General features: G+C 37.2%; 1 protein-coding gene across 1 annotated transcript in view; it reads right to left on the bottom strand.

Annotated features, from left to right (window-relative positions):
- The window catches only part of LOC108576714 (protein sickie), a 334,182-nt gene that overhangs the window by 106,437 nt on the left and 206,442 nt on the right, over positions 1-21,303 (bottom strand). The window contains exon 9 of the mRNA XM_017939771.1: positions 12,358-12,631. Within this exon, the coding sequence (XP_017795260.1) occupies positions 12,358-12,631 (274 nt within the window). The remainder of the gene's footprint in view (positions 1-12,357; positions 12,632-21,303) is intronic.

Here is a 21,303-nt window from a genome sequence, read left to right as displayed (position 1 = left end):
AGTTATTTAGGATATATTCAATTTTCCAGTTACTCGATTTGTATATACATAGACAATTTGTTTTTATCAAGCATAAATATTACCTACTGACTGATAGAATTTCGAAATTTCAAAACAATCGTTCACGCAGTTATTAACTCTTCAACGCTCATGTCCGTATCTCACCCATGTACAACTAATCATCCAATAAATACATATAATTTTTAAAAATTATTTTCTTTCACTTTTCATATTTCGTTATCCTTTCTATTATGGCAAGAACGTAAGTCACAGCATTATAAATAAATAACTTATTTCTATACGCCTTATAATAATAAAAAAAAAAAGACATTTTTGGTACATCAAGATGAGAAAAATGTGAGCGTTAAGGGGTTAAAGCATCACAGTTATCAGCTGAAGAAAGCGATAGCCTATTTCAATCTAAAGGCAAAACATTTCTTGTCTTTCGTTAAAAATTACTGCTCGTTAATAGTAATTATAATCGGGCTAATGAGCAGTGTTTACTTGCTCCTAAGCCTTGCATTGCTGTGCAAATAATTGAAATCAAATAAACGAGATTCAAGCTGAATACGTAGTCAAAAGAGGACCGAGTAACTGCGAAGAAGAGAAATGCATACCCTGAGCTTCTCATTCAGTCGAAGTAAGAACGAAGAAGATTAACTAAAATAGGGAAGGAAAATAAATGATGGGGAAATCGTACAATTAAAAATGCAAAAGAATGCATGGTTTTTAACAAGTTAGTCTATGATAACAAAAAATATAAGAAAAACATACATTGCTGATAATTTCGACATTCTCAATTTAAACGACTAGGTAATAGCAAGTATTACTTTTTTAGGTAACAATATTTTAGTCGTAAATTAATTTATTATTTTTTCAATTAGCCTTTTAATTTCACTGCAGTTGGCAAACAGTTAACTCAATTATCACTATTATTATTACGTGTACAACATTTCACGATATTTGATTTCCAACGTGAAACGAAAAAATTGTATTTTTCGTAAATTCCACAATCATGCGGGAGTATTCTAAAGGCTATATAATCTTCGCATTTGTCCCAACGAAAGTAACCCTCTTAATTATCCGCATAACGGTATAAACAATGAAAGCTAGGATCCCTAAGGTGGTTCATAATCAGTTAGTATGTGCGTATTATCAGTTATACACACAGCGATAGTGTAACAGTGTCCCGAAGTGAAAGGGCTCTCCCCCATGTGCCTATGGCTGCACTTTGTATAGTCGATGGAAGAAATATAGCGAGGTCGTAAATTAAAGCACCAGGGGGGGCATTCTGGTCTTCAGAGTCAAACAAATCGATATTCTTTTCGTACTTTTTCACTCCTTGTACCATAGAGAACACGTCGCTGAAATAATTTTTTCGAAATCGGTTAACATTACTACGAGCTACAAACGGTCAAAAAATTGTGAAAATTTCAGTCTATAACTGTAATAAATCTAAAGATTCTTATATCTTTCGATGCCTGTCGCTTATTTCTGCATCAACCTATTTCGATAAAATTCTAAGCATGTATACAGGGTGTCCCGTAACTCTTCGAAGATCCGGAAATGGGGGGTTGCTGGGGTGACTCTGAACAACTTTCTCCTTGACAAAAATGTTCTTTGAAATCTCTGTTCGCCCGCCCCTGAGCGCGGGAGCTACGGGCGTTGTGATTGGCCAGTGTTTTTCGTTAATAATTCGAAAACGAAGCTTCAAACTACATTTTGGAAAAGGAAAAAGTTGTTCGGAGTCACCCCAGCAACCACCCATTTCCGGATCTTCGAAGAGTTACGGGACACCCTGTATAACTGACATAAATCTACAAAACATGTTGTTGGATTATTACTAATAATAATGCGTCAACGAGTAAGCAAAAATGAATCGTGTTATGTATGAGAAACACTGCTATGTCAAAATAATATAGCAGACTAATGTAATCCTGGTCTCTTTTACTTAAATGCGCAACAGACTTTCTGTCGTGTCCTTACGGGTTGTTTCCTTCACTTCGACTGCGATTTTCGAAGCGTTAAGACGTTCTTCCGTCGCCGAAGAAATAAAATATGTTTAAGAGAATTAACACCATTTACTTTAACCCGTTAATCCAATGCATGTTTTAAATTTTCATCACAAGCTCGGATAAAAAAGTTGTAAAATGTGACCTTTACTATAATAATTTTTTCAAAATTTTTTGCACACGTCATCTAGCAAACCAACCATTCTAACTTCTCAAAAAGACTCAAGTCGTTTGGTCCAATTAAAAAAAAAAAGTTACACCGTTCCAAAGATGTTCTAATATTAATAAGAGTAACTGTACAGTTTGACGCCTGAGCGAACTTATTACGACCCCGCCACATTTCTTCCACCGACTATACGCGGTACCTTGTGCCCAAGAATGCCCGAGATGGAGTCAGGGCACAACGAGACGGAGAAAGAGAACAGTTATTATTTCAACGGGCAGATATCGATTTCATTCAACGACCTGCCGTGACCCGGCTGCATAACTCACGGCGACGCGTACGCTAATCCTTCTCTTTCCTCCCGATCCGTGTGAAACGCGCGCGTTCTTCTTCCTCTCACACAACCGAATCTTTCTTGCACCGGAGACAACGCGTCGCGTCGCGACGAAGACGTTGTTTACGTCCCCCGAAAGATTTGACAAATCTTCCCGTCCCGGGAAAGCGGAAAAAGTTGTCGGCGAAAATAGCGGAAAAGCTCGAGCAGCTAGAAGGAAAAGGATGAAGTATGGGTGGATGTATCAGGTGGAAACTGATTGTCAGCACTGATATTGATTCCTGAAGCGTCCCTTGGCTGTTATGGTTTCCCGGATATGAATTTATGCGGCAACCGTGCGGAATTTTGGCTTGTGAAAATTTTCGAAAAATACTTGGACGAGATTTTACACAAATTGGACTAGATAACGCAACTACTCGCTTGTTTACAAAGATTTTTACGTAAAGAAATTGCTACTTTCATTGGATCGATACGCTAATTTTTATGTATCTTTTTTATTAAATACCAACACTTGTTTTTTTTTGGAAAGTTTTATTATTTTAATAAATTATGATTTCCAGCAGCACTCAAAACCTTCTACTTTTCTACAAGCTTACATGTACCATTTTTATCAAAATCTCTAGAGTTTGAACTGAAAAATGCGGAAGAATGCGGAATTGAATTAAATTTTTTCCCATTAAGAAATAACGACCTGAATAAATGAAAATCAGAAAGAGCAATGTATGTAAAGAAGCTGCTACGAATGTGTGTAATGCAATAATGCAAACACTTTTTGGGATTCAAGAAATGAAGTTAGAACAGATCGTGCGTTGTAATGATACTCTACACACTTCGAAGTCCCGTTCCGTCGTTCTACAAGCCAGGAATATTTTCAATATAGAAATGTGTAGGTCAATTATCCAGAAATATTTCTGATATTTTGCAGAATACAATAGTGAACGATTTTAACTTAGAAAGGAAATCGAGATTCTTTCATAGCTTGTAGATATGGGTCAAGAAGCTTACACCATTAATGGCGATCGATGTTCTGCAAATTTTAATATACCTTACGATCCTCTTTTTCAAAATAATTTCATTTTCTTTTTACACAAGGGAAAACAGTTCCAAGTGTTCTTTTTAATTACGTTTCTCAACATACTAGCTCGGCAATTTCACTCAATAGCTTTCAAAATATTATTCCAAAACTTGTAGAATTTACAATCTAGACTTAAAAAAAAAAAAAAAACTTTGCACTACTTTGTCCACCGACAAGGATTACACCAAAAGCGTCGCGACAGAAATCGATACTACTTCCATAGGGAATACTGTTTTTACTCGTCGGGGTACTTTAACAAAGCTTTCTTGCTTTCGAAGAAACTAGAGAAGAAGCCAGGCAACACAGGGAGTATCGGCAAAGGGAAAGGAATAGTCAGTCGTGAGACAGAAGAAATGGAAAAATTCGAGAGGAGAGAAAGGTAGATAAGGATACACAGGACACGGCAAGGAGGATGAGAAAGTTAGGAAAACTGGCAGGAAACGTCGTCAGCGGGAACGAATCGAACGACAGTGTCGGTACGTTTGATACTCCTTGTTTTTTCCCTGTCGCCGTTTTGTTTTTTATTCGCTGCGATAAGAACGCCTTGAAAAGTTGCCTCGAGATATACCCGGGGGGCCCTTAAGCCTTTTATTCACCGGCTGGGATATCCGCGTACGAGATATCCAAACTCCCGGACTGTAACATACGGCATTGCACGATGCGCCGTGGCAACGTACGGAAAAAGGGACGACACGGTGAATAGGGCTATTAGAGGAAAGGGGGTCAAATGTACGCGCGCCTGTAACATGCACTGTTACAACGGTGCAACGTACGGCATGTATCAACGGAGGATAAAAGGGGAGAAAATAAGGGAAAATAAAGGTGCGAGTTTAAATTGAAACCGAGTGACACAAGTGTGGAGGATCGAGGAACCGATTGATTAGCGAATAGGAAACATTCACGCAGCGGAGATGAATAGAACAGGGGAAACTTTTGATTTGATAAAAGAGACTTAAACTCACTCTGTGCCTTGGAGTTGTTCGAGTACTGGGAAAAAGCGTGCCTAGATGTACATACACGACTCGAATAATCGAAAGATCCGAGTAGCTCGAATATGCTTCAGGAACATCGAAATTTTCGAGCTGCTCTGCTGCATCGATTATGAATGCTTCGAATAATATTATTATTATTTTTATTATCATACGCGTCAAGCTTATTGGATTACGGAAGTTATTGGTTGTTAAATAATTAATAATCCTTATTTTAAACTATAAACTTTTTATTAGACACAAGGAAGGTTCGCTTTTCTACTTGATGGTAAGAGCACTGTATACGGACTGAGAATGCTCCTACGCAACGCCCTAATATTGCCTACGACCCCGCTTGGGACCGAAGGGCCTTTTGTCACGTATCATAAACATTTAGATCTTTACTAAACAGAGGTGGTAAAGCTAAACCCTATTGCTCCGAACGTATACAAAAGTAATATATACTTCCTAGTAGGGCTTTAGATTAATTTTTGTTATATCTAACTGACTGATAAATCTAACAGAGCTCAGTAAGAAGTACAAAAGAATACAATAGTAGGTAAATAAGAAGAAAGGAAGAAAGAAGAAATATTAAGAAGTATCACATGATAAAAGGGTATTGTAGAGCTTCGTTTTAAATGCGGTTAAGTGTCCGGAGAAGAAGTCGATATTTTCAGCATATCGACTTGCTAATTTAGTAATAAATTGGTAGTAATATTATTTATTAATTTAGTAATATTTTGGTAGTTGACGGCAAAAATGCATCTGGTCGGTGCATACGATATTGCAAGCTACACTAAGAAAAGGTGTATGTACAATAATAATTATTTTGCAATTCGAGCTACTCTATTTTTTCGAGCCGTTCGATTGTTTCGAGCTACCCGATTTTTCCGACTTCTCGGACCGGATCGATAACCAAGGCTGGGTTCGAATTTAGAGCAGCTCGAATAGTCGAGCATGCCGACAGTCTCACATGAAAATCACTTGGTCCAACTTATTGGTACATACGACCTTAACACGTTCGCTACCAGGGTCTGAGAAGAAAATCTTGCACCTCAGCCCAGGGTGCTTTCAGAATATGTCCTTAAATTGGCATGGGTCTTTTTAGAATATATTTATAACATTCCAAATAAGCAAATGTAATTATCTCTAGACCAAGGACATCCTACATCTATTTTATTGTTTTTAGCTCAACGATAAATTTGTTGCAATACGTTATCATAAACTGATAAAGAACACGCGCCGCACACTTGCGGCGGTGGGCTCAAATACAAAAATCGGGACGCTGCATATGTACACTACCGGCAAAAAGTTTCGAATCACTGAACAGTTTACACAAAAATTTCCAGAAAAGAGTCAGCGATTTTGAGAATTTTTTATCATCCGAATCAATTGATAAAAGTAGAATTGAGATAAACTTCAAATCTATCAAAAATTAGCAGCAGATTTAATATTGATGAAAAGTCGTTGAGAATTTTTTATCATTCGAATCAACTGATATGAGATAAATTGATAAATGTAGAATTGAGATAAACTTGAAATCTATCAAAAATTAGCAGCAGATTTAATATTGATGAAAAGTCAGTGATTCCAAACATTTGGCCGGTAGTGTGTATGCGGCGGTGGTAGCGAACGTGTTAATAAACACTTCTATTTATTTGGTTAAAATTTTTCTTTAACCCTTTCGCTGCGACATATTTTAACGCATAATGTGGGTGACTGACGCTAAATTTTTAACCACCGCTGCAAAATTCGTTATTTTGGCCGTATCGTTTTAAAATTTGGTTTACTGAAGTACAAGTGCGCAAAGATAAAATTAAGTACTAAATTAACGTGGAAGTGCAGCAAAGAGCTGCAACAGTATGAGCGAGCAAATTTTCCAAACGCCTATAGGCGCCGGTAGTAACGAAAGGGTTAATTAACGATAATTATCATGTTTACTAATGTTTTAACGAAAATACCGACAGTTTTATTTTAAAAACTGACCTAATAAAGAGCAGTCCGTGATAAAATGCCCTATAGAAACTTGCTCCGGTGCGTCAATCCACCAGATAGCCAATTACCTTTCCAAAATCACTTTTCTCTGTCCTTCTCATTGTTTCATTTTCAAACTGAAAATTGTTTCTCGTTTCCAGGTCTACCAGCTAAGAGTATCACAGGAAATTCCATGCTCTCCAGTATAATTAATTTAGTGTAACATTCCACTTGTCTATTACTACTGATGGATTAATTATTAATACAGAGATTTTTTGAAAATTTTTCTCTAGTTTCACCGAAACTATTAATAATCGTTAGACAACGTCACTCGATGAGATTTTCTGGTAAATTGGCCAACAGGTAGGTGCAGTTCAAATTAATGCAAAGATAAAAACAAAAGAAACTGTAGCTCGATACACATTCTTCAAGCTTCTCTAATGAAGACATGTTCCGGCAACGAATTTACCGGCGGAAATGCCGGGAAGCTGAACGAACGAGAAATTCCTCCTGTTTATCATACTCCTGTGAATATGTTGCGCGATGAAGCCTTACCTCGTTGCTTGCCAGTGGCGTCATTAGTTCGCGGAAAAAGTGAAATATACTTTTTTAATCTTGAAGTCTTACACTTGCTTTTATCAATGCTATTAGAATATTGAACATTTTCAAGCTAAAATTTTACTCGGCCTTCGATCATTTTAGGAGTATACACTGCTCTTCGTAAGTATTAGGACATTCATTATGTTACATGATTTAAATTACATTTCCTCGCCTAAGCTAGTGTGGTATATTAGTAAGCATGTACATGTGTACTTGTTATACCTCGAGATTCTAGAATGCATAATTTCTTTTTAGGATCTTAATCATTTTGTAATGACTTTTGTGTATCAAATAATTTCGTATTAAACTTGTAACGATAATAAAGCTTGCTTTACATTGTCGTATACCTCTCTCCTATCTTTCATTAGTTTTTAGTCATCCTGCCTCCTTTCCTTAACTGTAAACAAATCCGCATCATCCTAACGTTAGTCACCCCGAAACCTAGACCTCCACATCATCCTTTACTCATCGCTGAACCTAGACCTCACCGCCTCTCCCTACATTGACCTCTGAGACCAACCCCTACTCTCGTACTTACCGAACCTATATCTAGAAACCTTTTCCGTCGAAACAGCAGATTTTTGTCTAGTGGTCTTCACGCACCGAACGTCACCGAACTGTCTAATAAAGTCGAATAGTACTACGCGCAGAATAGCTCCCTTATTTCGCCCCAGTTTCCGTCAGGCTCTCCTACCGCGTACCTATTGAATATAATAAACCAACGCAAGGAATCGCGAGCCGCGGAATACAACAACATTCAGTAAGTAAATTGTAGTAGACGTCTGTAAAATTCAGCAGATTTCAGTAGATTTCTGTAGCTTTCAATAGATATTCGTAGGATACAGTAGGTTTTAATGGAATTCGGGAGATTTTAGTACGATTTAGCAGAACTCGGTAGATTTCAGTAGATTTCAGTAGGTTTCAAAAGATTTCAATAGATATTCGTAGAACACAGTAGATTTTAATAGAATCCAGCAGATTTCAGTAGATTTTAGTAGACTTTGGTAGAGTTTTAATTTTAGTGTAATTCAGTAGATTTCAGTATGCTCCACAGTGTCCTAATACTTATAAACGGGAGTGTACATACTGTACACTGTGCACTACCCTGTATGAATTGTGCGCTGTGTTTGTGAATTGAGAAGTCCTATGAAATATGATCACGAATCACTATAAATCACAAAAATGTGCTGAAATTGTTTCTATTTATAGTTGAAATAATTATTCATATCCAATATTCAATAATGATTACTAAATTGATAATGTTTGATATGTAACATTCAATATGAAATCTGAAGAGAACACAAGTGCCTCTACAGAATTTAATGAAAGATGTAAAAGGAGCTAAATATTTGTCAGATATTATATTTTTGGTCTGAGTTGGCTATACATTCATGGCAGCTTCTTCAGTAGCAGAAAGGGGCTGAAGTATGGTACTCGAAGTGCAAAATATTCGGCGAGAATGAGACTTTCTGGGGGTTTTTTAAGGTTGCTGAAGCCGAGAATGAGGGTCGTTCGACACGGAAATAAGGCGTTCGGAAGATACAAGTCCCTATATACATATAATAAATCTTCACTGCTAGTAAACGCACTGTTCAGCAATTAGTATAACAATGTATGTACCAATGTGGTATGTGGCAGAAGGATAAATATTATGCCCAAAAACACGCAACGAGCGAAAAGAATGGCCAGCTCTTTTTAACCCTCTACTGTCGAGGCGGAGTCTCAGAGACTCCGCTGATTCCATCTTTTCTCTTTCCTTCCATTCTGTTTAGAACTCAACGTTATTATATTAAAATGAAATTAATCCAACCAACCACTCTATCCTATAACGTCCGTTAGGAAAACGTGTAAAAAGGTAAATCAGTAAGAAAAGTTGTCAGAAATGTTCTCAAACTAATTGGAAAAGTTCAGGAGTTTCGTAGACTCCATATCGAGCTTTGTCTCCCAAAAACGGTGTCCCGACAGCAGAGGGTTAAAAAGGAGTATGGGTATTGATGTGGGTTAGATAAATCCCCGACCGGTGTTTGTCACGAGGTACGTAACAAAGCTCCCAAAACCGAACCCGACGGTCAAACGTCCATAAGGCCGAATTTTCAAAATCCTTCATTTCCGTGAAAACTGACCCTCCTCATTTTCGGCTTTAACGGCCTAAAATACCCCGGAAATTAGATACATTCGGATGAAAAATTATACTGTACCCCACGAAAGTCCGAAATTCTCATTTTCAGAGCGAAACAGATCCTCGCAAAACGATAAACGCACACCGACAGTGTGGGGGGGCAAACGCGAAACGGGATCTGGTTGACTCACAGAATTCAGTGAAATGCCACGTCATAGATACCAGTAGAATGCTAATATTCTGCTCAAAATTATTTTCGTTTGCAAATCCCTTAGAAATGTACAAGTATTCACAACGGCGAGATTAACGAAAAATCGGTCGAGTCGTTATATTTCATTTTACCGTCATTCGCTTCGAATCGATAGAACGATGGCGGGTATTTAATCGAATAGCCCTGAAAAAATTCCATTCCCTATAGGTTCTGCATGCGAACATTTAAAACGAGCCACCCTGTATATGGCAGCTGCGCAACGCAACAGCTGACGCACACGTACGACCGAGAGACGCTTTGTAATTTCATTGTTTGCGCTCGAACTCGATCTACGTTTGGGTAAGGCTGTGCACGGACGGCTACTGAATGATTAGGCAGCGGCACGTAATACGTCTCGAATAACTATTATGTACGGAATGGCTTTCATGACGATTACACCGTCGACAGTTCGCAATTATCGAGATTCGGTTGGAGAAATCACGATGATCCTCGAATTAACCACCCTTTCTTTAACGTATCTGCAAAAGCCTGGTTAATTTGCATTGTTTCGCAACTCGTTACCGTTTGTCCCGAGCCGATCGATTCGCCGCGGTTACAACTTAACCTTAATTCGTTTTACCGCACGGTTCGATGTCAACTGGTTAATAAAGCTTAAACTGATACGTCTCGGCTGAATACGTTGCGTTCATGGTTACGAGTTCAATTAGTAGACGATTGCTGGATTGTTTCGATAGAAAATGATAGATTTTAACTCTACGTTGGCTAACATACTCTTTCACACTCCGTAGGCAAGCTGAGCAATTCGTGTCCAAGTCAAATTTTTTACTGTTTCTATATTTCGAAAATTCTGGAGTACATGTCAAAGTGTCTGATACATTGTACAATTGTTCGTTAAGTCAAATGTTTAAAGCTTGTTTCAATAGAAATATGAATTCGTCTCGAAGAAATGCGGGAGTGAAATTTCACTTGGGAGGATTAAATTGGAGCTAGTCGGAATTATACAGTTTTAGCTTTGATACAAAAACGATCAATACCCTTCGGTGAACTGTAATTTTAAGACATTTCTAATGCGATTACTCTCGTAAAAAGTGAGTCACTGATTTCTGCTTGAGTGAATTATCAACATTTGGATGAATAGCGTTTGAAGTATTCTATAATCTTGAAAGTCTCAGAGAATTTCAAAAATATTTCAGAACATTTAGAATTGTCACACTTGTTTCACTCCTGACTTTTTCAATTTCAAATTCAGACGACATACTTTGATCTTCGTATCTGAATTTAGATACGTCACCGTTTCTAAATTATATGTACATAGATTGGTATAAATGACTGTACGGGCGATTATTATGTAAAAGTGTAGGAAACCCACTAACGATCGAGAACATTTTCGTTGAAAGAAAGAAATATTCTTCCTTACGATACCGTTTAATAATGAAAATTGAAGTATTAAATGAATTGTTAATGAGTACAACTTAGAGATGTTTTCATTTACAATCTTCAACTGAATTATCATACTTTCGTTATGCGATATATTACAATGAAGAAATAATGCAAAATACTATCCAGCTGACTAAAAAATGTTTGCAAATGAACAACCGCTAAATATACCTATATCGATCGTTCTCTGCAAAGTGTCGTGCACAACGAAAGAGTTCATCAAACTCACTCGGGAATTTCCATTCAGCATTATCCTGTTTGGTGACCGTTGCTTTAGAGTTGATTTAACGGGGGACACCACTCCGAGGCGTCTAAAAATAGGCGAAGTTTGGGAATTTTTTTTCACAGGTATCTTGTTAAATGAAAAGTTTCAATTTTCCTCGGAGGATATAAATGAAACTTTCAGCTTTTTCCTCCAATTTGTAGAAAGTAAAAATGTTACGAAATGGAGGAGTTATTGCGAAACCTCTTCTGCTAGAACACCGATTGCTGGCCGCCATTGCCGGCTAGGATTGGAATGTCCGAAATAAAAAATTCTTTTTGATCTATAAATAAAAATGCAGCGCACGATCTTTTCGATATCTCAGTCGTTTAATTTTTCAAAAACCTTCCCAGTTGATTGTTTTTGGTAAAAAGAGGCTTCTTCTCTTCGAACTGCCATCATTTCTATAATAATAACAATTTTTGAAAAATCATAAAAAGACTTTTATTTCAGACGTTCCAATTCTCGCCAGCGATGGCGGCCAGCAATCGATGTTACAGCAGAAGAGGTGTCGCAATTAGCGAATAACAACTTCTTCATTTTCCAACATTTGCACTTTTCAAACATTCGAAGAAACGGCTGAAAGTTACACTTATATCCTTCGACAAAATTGAAACTGAAGAGAACGAGAAGGGGATTCTCTGTGCCGGCGAAACCTTCACGGACAAGAGATTACGCGCGACCCTGTTCGAGAGAGAGAGAGAGACAGAGAGAGAGCACGAATACGTGGATGACAAAAGACTGGTGAGAAAGGAAGTAAATTAACGAATGAAGATAATCGAATCGAACAAACGTCCTCGTTATGTTTCGTATAACGAGGGCATAACGTAATTTAGTAGTCTTCCATAAAAAAAAGTGCCCAAATTTGACCGTATTTTTAGACACCTCGGGGTGGCGTGCCCCGTTAACCCCTTAACATATGACAACCTGTAAGACTCGTGGCAGAGATTCTGGCGAAGATGTGAGAAAAATAGTTATATCAGTAAGAAAAATTCATTGTAACCCTAAGTTTCGTTTGAATGTTTGAGACTGAGGATTGCTAAACGTAATTAATCTGTGACAGATTAGTTTTCGTTATCTGATACAGTACTAGAACAGAAAATGGCTGACGCTTCGATGCACAGTCAGAAAAGAAATCATATGTTAAGGGGTTAAAAGATAAATAGTATCCGCGAAATATCGATTTAACTAAGTTCGCTGACCTTGTGATGAGAGGAATGGCCCGTGTGATTGGCGGAGGTGTGATTTCCGGCGGGAATAGATGCCAGGTCCTCGATGGTTAGCTCCGCTAAGGCGTCGTTGCCGCCGCTACAGCCGCCTAGCAAGCCGCCCGCGATGACGCCGCCGCTTCCTGGACTGCCCCCAATGCAACCTCCATCCGACCTTATAACGTTTGCCGAGGGCCTCTTCTGCACCCTCCTCGAGGTCACCAGTTCTTTCACCCCCGACAACTCTCGCCTCGAACTACCCACGTATCTGAAAAAAAAAAAGTACGTGCCACTCTTGTTACTGTTTACTCTCGACACGACACTCTGTACACTAAGAGTATTGAATTAAAAATCAAGCGCAACCTTTGCTTTTGCATTTATATGCCAGCATTTGTATCACTGCGCTGCCATAACTGACGTGGCTTTGATGTAAATTAACTCATTTTTATTATCGAAACGCGACGATAATGAAGTATTAATTCACATTCGAAACAGTCGGAGACAGTAAAAAATATTACAAAGTGTATTATTGTTATGCACTTTTGCGTATCGATGCATTTTTGAAGAAGGAATATTACTTACAAGCGAAGTTTGGCAACCCGAAAATTCAGGAAAATTTGAAACTTTGCGGAAATGTAGTTCTAGCGATGGTAATTACGCAACCATTTGCTGTTCCGGCAATGAAACGGTACTAAGTGTGAAACCACCCCTCAAGCAAATTGTGAGTTTCGATATCGTGAATATTTACGAAGTGGTGTGATTTTCGATATCGTGAATATTTACGAAGTGGTGTGATTTTCGAGGTCGCGAAACATTCTTTTCGAAAAATTAAGAATGATGGGTGTAAATTTTGAAAAGATGTTCACATATCTTCGAATTTAACTTCTTCACCATATCTTGTGCATGATAACATGAAAACTCGCAATATTTTTTAGGGGATTTCCTCAATTACTCTCATTAGAACTACATTTCTGCAAAATTTCGCATTTTTTCAAATTTTCGAATTACCGAACTTCCCTTGTTAGTTTCTTAATCGATCACTTTCACGTACATTAGAATTTTTCACTTTCCATGAAAAGCCATTAAGGGTATTTATCTTTCAAAACTTTATTAACCTTCTCTGTCTTACATCTGTTCAATAATTTTTCGGCGAACTGGAGATTTAAACGCTGGTAAAGCAGCATTCAGTGTAACAGCGCAAGTACATTCACAGTTTCGAAATTACAGTGTATTTTCTTCACATCGCTATTTTTCAGTAAATTAGCATTCAAGTAACAATAACGCACGAGCCACACTGATACAGCTTTTCCGGATGAACTAACGTGCAGAATATGTAAGCTGGATAAACATGACAATGGCCACGTAGTAGTTTTTTCGAATCGCAGACAGAATGCTGCAGGCGCTTCAAAAGGCATTGTGGCTGCCCTGGGTTTATGAATCGTGCCAAATGAGGCTGGATTCCAATCGTATAGAAATTGCTCTATTAGCAAGATTAGATCTAGGGAACCAATTCGCTCGTTAGATAGTGTCTGTTCCATAAGCTGTTCTAAATCGATGAGTCGCTGTTCGGTTTCTCTCCGTTTTCCTTTGTAGACAGCCTTTCGTGCTTGGTTGTCAATTAAAATTTACACAAAAGCTACCAAGTCGTCGCTCCTTTTCTTTATTTTTTCTTTGCGCCAACGATACGACTCGTGAACTGAACATTGTATTATTTACCGCTTTAAAACTTCTCCGCAACGTTCTTTCCCGACTTTCTTATTGGAACTTATCGGGAGTCCGTATACATTATGCGATTAAACTCGAATCATATTAAAGTGGCGTGAAACTTGTAGCAATTTTAAGATCGTACACGAGATACTTGTTAACAAGAATATTATACAAAAATGGGCTGAAGTTTGTGTTATAATGGAAAAGAAGTTTGATTCTACCATTCAAAATAAATCTTCTTTTTTTTTTTTGCAGAGAAAATTCGCCGGATTGATTATTATGCTGACGCGAAAGATTCCAAGATTCCTCTTGTCTAGGGTGGTAGCTAATTAGCATTCTACGATTCAAAATAAATCGAAATGATAAATTTGTTTTTTTCCTTTTTTTTTTGCAAAGAAAATTCGTCGGATTGATTATTATGCTGACGCGAAAGATTTGAAGATTCTCCGTGTCTAGGGTGGTAGCTAATTAGCATTCTACGATTCAAAATAAATCGAAATGATAAATTTGTTTTTTTCCTTTTTTTTTTTTTGCAAAGAAAATTCGTCGGATTGATTATTATGCTGACGCGAAAGATTTGAAGATTCTCCGTGTCTAGGGTGGTAACTAATTAGCTTATAAACAGCAGAAGTTGGCCCGATCGTAACTATATGCGTTTACTTTGCATTTAGGCGAGTCCCCAAGTAACAAATCCGCTGACGCAAATCCCAGGAAGTCTCGTGGACTCTTGCGATTAATAATTCACGAATCACCGGCAGGATTAGGATTACTGCGCTTACGTGAGCATACCGCTAGTGCAAGTCTTTACTAGTTAATGTGATTAACACGTTCCGATACTAATAATACTTTTCCTCCGACGTTTCTTTACCAGCTCACGAATCGAACTTTTCTTTGACAACGTTCCAATCGCAAATCATGACTTTACATTGACATATCGCGGAGCTGTTTGCATTTTATTCAATTAAATAAACTGGAAATAAAAATTTCAGAATTATTCGTTCCAATAATAACATTATTAATTTAACAATAAATTTCAGAACTTGCGAATCTGCTTTACCATAGCACTTTATTTAATTAAATAATTTGAAAATTTCAATTTCAGGATTATCCGTTCGAACGACAAAATTATTAATTTAACAATGAATTTCTACCGAACAGCATCTGATTTAATTTAATAATTCGGAAATTTAGTTACGAATATTACGTTTGAACGAATATTCAGTGTAAAGTGATACTGCACGATTAAATTCCGAATAAAAGCAGTTGTTAACATGTATAAATAAACGAAAAGCATTAATTGAAAAATACGTCGAAAGAAAGTGAACCAAACGTTGAAGGTTTTTTCAGGGCTCTCGAGAACGAAAGCAAATTACAGGAAGTAAATAATCCGAAATTTTTTTTAAGTTCGATGTATTTCTATTGTTTTGTTCAATCGGGATTCCAAACTGTTCACGAGCATGGTGAACGTCGTAACACTACCGTTGAGAAACCTTCAATTGCATTAAAGGCGTGAATATCATTTTCTGCGTTAGACTAATCGAAAGAAAGCGAAGGCACAGACGATTATCGTTTCCCTTTCACTTTTTGGCAAATTTTTTTATTCTTATTTTGTCATTGCGACATTTCATAATAATTTCATATTAATACTTTCGTCTCAATATAGTTTGTATTTTCTTTAGTTTTATTTAATTTTTTTATTTAAAACTTTTTTTCATTAATCTCGCCTCTTTATAAAAGTTGCACACTATTATTTGGCCAGTGCACATTGTTTAACCTGCTAACTGTGTTCACCTTTCGAACAGAAAGCGAAGCTCTCTAGCTTATAATTAAAAATAACAATACAATTAAAAATGAATAATCCATGAGTAAATAAATTACTGTGTTTAGGTATACCGAGAAAATGGATAACGTAATTATCGAGTACCAAGGTATTCTAATGGAAATTAAAGTAACCCGAGGAAACCGTCAAAGTTTAATTCCTTCGAAAAATAAAAAACAACTCAATGATTCATATAAGAATCCTTGGTTTTCATAAAAGTTCGAATTTTTCTTCAATCTTTCATTCCTACGCTAGGTTTTCTCTAAACCAGCGAACGTGTACGTAGCAAGAATTTACGTTCTCAAATGAATCGATGTTGATCCTAAATTTGAGTGTTTATCTTTCGACACGATACTTCGTATTACGTATTAACAAAGATCAACTTCGCATCGAACCTTTCTCACGTCGTTGCTTCACTTTGCATAAAAAAAATCTATCACTTTCCATAGTATCGCTGGTACGAATTCATCGGCGTGTTTCACGAGCCGAACGACAACGAGGGTTCCCGATAAAATAATACACATAGAGCCGGTCATTCGTCCCCCGAAACTTTCTAACCTTGACACGAGACTCCGTCGATATCCTCTCGATCGGTAAAACGACGTCTATCGAAGAAAGAAAAGTGAACGCAACGGAAAATTACCCTGAGCTTGCGTCTCGAAAACGTAGTTCTTCTCCTCTGTACAGGACGTCACTCGGCGCCGTTCTTAACGTGTACACTCCTCACGCGACCGGAGCTTTCCGCGAATCATCGCATCGTTGCTTCGACAAGAAACGGTATAGCGTGTGCACGTAAATCCGCAAGCCAATTGGTGAGAAAAATATTGGAACGAAGTGTGGTCGCGAAAGTGGCGAAGAGCAGCCGGTTCCTTCGTCCCCGGAGAACTATCGCTAACCACGACTCTCCGACGTTCGGGTACGTACGTACGTTTCGTTCGTTCCCGATGATGCTGCTCCCCACCCTCGGCCACTACGCGCTACGCTACAGACGGGTCTCCCGTCAAACCGACCCCTGAGAACAGCCCTCCGCGCCCTCCGCGGCCGTTTCCACCTTCGCGCAAGAACCTCCCTTGGTGGCGCCTTAAGCCGCCTTGCTGATTGTTGCGCGACGTCGCCGGCAGATCGCACCAGCGAGACCGCCGCCGACCGATCGATCCACATGACGTCACGCGACCACGCAAGCGTCGTGCCAATCTCACTCCGTATCGCTCCGCGACGACCGCGACGACCACGACGACATACGTCCTCCTCCTCCTCTTCACCCACCTATGTAGACACCGGGCCAGGAGAAACTTTTTCGGATAATGCCGACTTTGCGAACCTGGGAATCGGTACGAACCTTTCCTCGCCGTTCCAAGAACCAGGATTCCCCCTCTTTACCAACCAACTCTGCCCCAATGGAAAATGGAAATTCTTTCCACGAAAAGTCGGTTTCTAGTGAAAGGTTTCTACATGCGTCTCTGTTTCCCGGCTCTCCGAGCAGGAAAAATGGTTAATGGAATTAGCTTCGTGAAGGTTGTCACTTCTTTTGAAACGTTACGAGTAATATGAGCGGTTTTCATGGGCCAAAGTGGTTAACCCTGATTTTTGAATTTTTTAAAATTTTAATGCTAAATTACTCGATCGACGCTTATCATTTTACATTTAAAATAAGTTACCTTAACGATTAGGCTTGACACCACTAAATGACAAAGATTTGTATAGCCGTTGAATACTAAATCGTTTATTTCAGAAGCCAATGTGATTAACTCTATACTCTGAAGTAATCGTTTACGAAAATTTGGCTAAGTAATGTTTTAATGCAACGGTATAAAAAATATTAATATTAACATTTAATTTTCTCTACTTCTTATTTTGTGGAGTTAAGCGGTTTAGCAAATAAGAGGCTCGTATAGTGCGCGCTTTGCAACATTTGCTCATGTGAACTGTCGCGCGAGATGAATTACTTATGTTTTCACAATATCGTATAGAGCGAAAACAATAGGTGTACAGAAAGAAAGTAGAATTGGATAGCAGTTAATTATGCAGGAGGTTTTAGCAAAGCTGTTACAAGCCGATATTTACAAACCTATTAACCCTGGAACACTAACATGGGGAACAGAATTTCTTTTTTTATGTATACTTTTTATACTTCCACTTTAGAAAAATCGTTAGATTGAATAAATGTGTACTTACCAATCTACTTTAAAGTTGAAATAAGCAATTTTTGCAATCTTAATGTCAACGAAGTTAGTAAAATAATACAAATATTATTATTAACATGAATGTTAGTATTAAAGGCTTAATGATATTGAGATGATTTTTTAAACTTAGTCGTGTAAAGGGGCTTTCTATAAGTATGTGAAGAAAAAAAATCTAGTCCCACCCCAAGCGTGGGAAACGAAGGGTGACGTCAATTTATTAAATTAAATGTGATGTAAATTTTTATATATTTACATAGTTCTCAGTGAACTAAGCAACTTTTGCCTGAAACGTTTTTGAAAATTTTGCACGCATTAAAAGTTATGACGAATTGAATTGTTTGTACTAAGATTCTAACTTCGACACCTAAATACATAAATAATTACGCGTCGACATTCTTGGTGATCGAGAAAAAAAGAAAACAGGGGAAAAGAACGTCAACAGTTTTATTTAGTTTAACCCTCCATAGGCAATCTGGGTCATTGACCCAAGCGATATTTCACTCTTGTATTTTTTCTTCGAAACGAATTTTCATTTTTATTGAGAAAAGTGACTTAACGAACAATTGTATCATGTAACAGAGACTTTGATAGGTATCCCAGAATTTTTTCAGATTTTTTGAAAGCCTAGAACAGTAAAAAAATTAGACTTAGATATAAACGACCCCGTTTGTCTACCGGGTGTAAAAAAATCGTCTAGTACAGACGATTCAAACCGTTATAACTTTTGATACGTGCAAAATTTTGAGAAACGTTTCAAGCAAAAGTTACTTTGCTCAGCAAGGACTATATAAACACATAAATATTTACCCCACACCATTTAAAAAAATTAAAGTTACCTTTCGTTTCCCACGCTTGGGGTGAGAATACATTTTCTTTTGTTCACATACTATAATAGGCTCTTTCATACGATGAAGCTTAAAACGAAAATCATCCTAATACCATTAATGGGTTCGTAGATATCGACTTGCAGCAGGTTTGATGAAACACCCTGTACAATAGACTCATCTAAGCATTTTTAAGCAGAATTTTTATAAACTGTATAATATAATACATTATTTCCCAGCATATTTCATTTAGTTATTTAACTTGTAAGTTTTTATCTCTTAAAAGCATCTTTGAAGACTTTTCAAGAAATTTAGGCATTTCCTCATGTCCAAAGTATTATAATAAGATATTCCTGGTTAATGGATATTTTCAGAGATGATTATCTTGATAGGGAAAGTAATGAACCTCTGTAAACTTCGTAATTATTCATTTTAACTTAGTTGGTCTTCTTAGACGCTTTTTGAAATTCAAAAATAGGATACTTTTTCTATTATGCTATTTTATGATTAGTGTAACAATATTACAATATTATTATTTTAAACAAAATTTCATTATAGCGTATTTCAAAAACTACATGAATGAAAAATGTGACATTGCATGATTTATTAGTAAAACTTTGAACAAGAAAAATGATAGTATGAAATGTACAAAAATTGTCAATTGTGTTTATGTGTTTTAAAACTTCTAAACTATTGACTGTATACTGTAAGTCTGAATTCCTATAAACATTCTATTTCGGCATTAATTAAAAATCGCTGGTAAAGACAATATGAAAGATCGCATTGTGGAAATACCTTCCAAGAATTTCAAACGATTACCATCGAAATCATAAACAAGTAAGCGCACTAATTACGGAAAGCCACCGCTTATACCGCGGTAATTTATGATACGATTAAAGGGTTCAAGTGTGCCATTAAATTCAGTAAAAGAGTGATAGTACTTTCGCCAGCAAAAATTCAGCAAAACGACCAGAACAGCTGCATCAAATACGTGGCTCACGTGCAAAAAAATCTATTTCTGCACAATAAGTGAACTACGAATGTAATAATATTTTATTAGAATGTAAAAAATAAAACCTTCTACTAGGCGTAGAAATTAATTCTTTCCGACTTTTCTGTACAATCAAAATTTTATTTAAAAAAAGTGAAAACAGATGAATTACCTAAATAATTCTCATTATCGTTGACGACCTTTTGCCATTTTTCTGGCAGCTCGCGAATATGTACCATCGATGGCTTTGAATCAATTATGTGAATCCAGTCGGAAAGAATTCATTTCTACGCCTAAGTATCTATGCCGAGAGTATCTGTACGCGAATTTAAATGAAAATCTTGCATGAAAAATTAACGAAAGAGTACGAATTTTTAAACAAATGGATTTTTCCAAAAGTGATTACACAGGTGAATTCGCCATTGAGAAACACTCTGTCTCTAAAAATTTCCGAGATATTGCACCAACTTCGTTTCAACAGCCCAACATCGAGGGCCGTTTTCACCCCTTAAGGGGGTGGTCTTCTAGTGTGTCGGTTTCAAAAAATGGATTTTTATTTTTTTGCACATATCGAAAGTACAACTCTTTAAGAATGTACTCCTGAAGTTTTATAGTTGTATTCAATAAAATAACGAAGTTAAAGCTCGTTCAGTGTGACACATCAAGGGAGAATCTAAATTGCACTGAAATCTTTAAACGCGTTTTTCTCGGAACCGTGTTTTCTGAAATGGTTGCCACGATCTGGCAAAAACTACTGAACCAATCGAACTCAAATTTTGCATATGTCTTTAGAACATGTGTGGCTATGGTCGGTAGTAGAATTATGCGAAAATATATACTTTTCTGATTTCTCGAACTCAAATTTTGCATATGTCTTTAGAACATGTGTGGCTATGGTCGGTAGTAGAATTATGCCAAAATATATACTTTTCTGATTTCTAGACCCTCTGAAAGACGAAAAAAAGTCGAAAAAATCGATACTTCGTATTCAAAGTACCGCCATTTTTTAAATTTTCAAGATTTTTCTTTTATTCTACTACCGACTATAGCGACATGCATACTAAATAAGAATCAATTGGATCTTTTTATTTTTGATAAGCGGAACAGCTCAAATCATGGCAACCATGGACCTGCTTTTTTTTTCATGCTCCTGTTTGACGTGTCCCACAGCAGCCATATTTAATTATTTTTCAACAAAAAAAATTCGTAATGATTCTTCAAGGCCAAGTAAATGCACAGGAATAAAGCTCATGTTGATAACTATTACCGTACTTCTGTAATAAATTAGCAAAGAAGGCCTAAAAAAACCACCGTCATACTAGAAGACCCCCTTAAACACGAATGACGGTCGATAAAAAAAAAATACGTGTCAAATATTTTCTCGAGAACTACATCGTACGTAAATTCCATCAAAAT

Source organism: Habropoda laboriosa, unplaced genomic scaffold, assembly GCF_001263275.1.
Source record: "Habropoda laboriosa isolate 0110345459 unplaced genomic scaffold, ASM126327v1 scaffold423, whole genome shotgun sequence".
In the NCBI taxonomy this organism is placed as follows: Eukaryota; Metazoa; Arthropoda; class Insecta; order Hymenoptera; family Apidae; genus Habropoda; species Habropoda laboriosa.
The sequence above is the reverse complement of the archived record's forward strand: the minus strand, read 5'-3'. Positions and strand labels throughout refer to the sequence as shown.